Genomic DNA, 1,821 nt, shown 5'->3' on the forward strand with positions numbered 1-1,821 from the left:
AAGGTGAATAAAGAGAAACAGGACATAGGTGAATAAAGAGAAACAGGGCATAGGTGAATAAAGATAAACAGGACATAGGTGAATAAAGGGAAACAGGACATAAGTGAATAAAGAGAAACAGGACAAAGGTGAATAAAGAGAAACAGAACATAAGTGAATAAAGAGAAACAGGACAAAGGTGAATAAAGGGAAACAGGACATAAGTGAATAAAGGGAAACAGGACATGGGTGAATAAAGAGAAATAGGACATCGGTCAATAAAGGGAAACAGGACGTTAATCCAGGGCCTGGACTCTAGATGAAGCTGCATGTGTTCCAGATGTTTCACCTTCTCCAGCTGACGGTCCAAACGGGTCGACCTCGCTGACAAAGACGTGACTTTTACCGACTCCGTCCACGTGGCCCGTCACGGCGAACCCTGTGGCATCATGGGAGACCCAGAAACAGTAAAATAACCAAACAGAATAAAACGTTTAAATGTTTTAACTAATCAATCAATCAATCAACCTTTATTTCTACAGGTAAATCCCATTGAGCCTCGAGGACTCATTTACAAGAGAGACCTGATTTAACAAAGAAAGATGACAACAATGGACAACAGCAACAACAATAAACAGTTATAAAAACTCATACTACAGTTTTTTTTTTTTTTTTTTAACAAATAGGATGGTTAAAAGGAAAAAGGTAACAAAACAAAAAAAACAGTTAGATTCCAAGACAAATGTATAAAACTAAAAAAAACTAAAAACTAAAACTCAGCGAGGTGATCAGAAACATCTCCAGATGTGTTGATCAGCAGAACATTTAAAAATTATTTGTTCCTCACCAAAGTTCTGGTGTTCGTCGAGTCGACGGAGCTGCAGACTGAAAGCTCCGACTGATGAGGACTTCGGATCTTCACACGCCTGAAACTAACCAGTTTTATCAACAAAACTTTACGTTAAAAATATATTTCCTTCATCAAAACTTTATTTGTCTTATTTTTAAAAAATGCATCAAACACGTTTTATTGTTGCGTCAAAATTTGTTAAATTCAACAAATAAAACAGAAAATATTTTAAAGAACCTGCAGTTCCGCAGCTCTGCCTGCAGAGGGCGCCACCTCCTGTTTGGACAGAATAAAAACATAAAGACAAGATTCATTTTTCATTTTCTACAAATAAAAGATTTTATTACAGAACAGATAAAAAACATTTACTAAACATTAAAACAGGAACACGGAGCAGAGGGGGTTTAAAAACAAGATTAAAGTATCCTGATATCACATCAGTGGGACTTTTTCTGATCTGGGTTTTGTTCTGTGTCGGGATCAGAACCGTCAGGAGATCCAGAACCAGAGCAGAACCCGAACCAGACCAGAACCAAAGAACCAGGCCAGAACCAAAGAACCAGACCAGAACCAAATAACCAGACCCAGACCAGAACCAGGCCAGAACCAAAGAACCAGACCAGACCCAGACCAGAACCAGGCCAGAACCAGAGCCCGACTAATCCCATTAAAAAATAAACTAATTCATAGAATTGAAACAAAATGAAGTTCAAATTTTAAAAAAGGAAACAAAATAAACCTGAGTGAAGAAATGGAGGCAGGAGGAGGTGAGGTGAGGAGTCACTTCCTGCCTCCTCCCACCTCCTCCCACCTCCTACTGCCTCCATGGAGCTCAGACACAAAGAGAATTCTGGGTAAATAAAAGTCTTGAAAGGTTTTAATCCTCAAAAAGATTTTAGTTTGTCCTCCTCTTACCTCAATCTGACTCCTCATGTCTCCTCCCATCTCCTCCTGCCTCCATCTGACTCCTCCTGTCTCCTCCTCCTGCATCT

The 1,821-nt window shown here is 39.3% G+C and overlaps 1 protein-coding gene across 1 annotated transcript in view; it reads right to left on the minus strand.

Moving 5' to 3' along the window:
* LOC119417978 (T-lymphoma invasion and metastasis-inducing protein 2-like) overlaps window positions 1-1,821 on the minus strand; it is a 24,165-nt gene that overhangs the window by 14,399 nt on the left and 7,945 nt on the right. Inside the window, exons 8-9 of the mRNA XM_037685224.1 lie at window positions 827-905; window positions 329-418 (exon numbers count right to left, since the gene is read on the minus strand). Coding sequence (XP_037541152.1) covers window positions 329-418; window positions 827-905 — 169 coding nt within the window. The remainder of the gene's footprint in view (window positions 1-328; window positions 419-826; window positions 906-1,821) is intronic.

The sequence above is a fragment of the Nematolebias whitei genome, chromosome 12 (genome assembly GCF_014905685.2).
Source record: "Nematolebias whitei isolate Nwh7 chromosome 12, NemWhi1, whole genome shotgun sequence".
Classification (NCBI taxonomy): domain Eukaryota; kingdom Metazoa; phylum Chordata; class Actinopteri; order Cyprinodontiformes; family Rivulidae; genus Nematolebias; species Nematolebias whitei.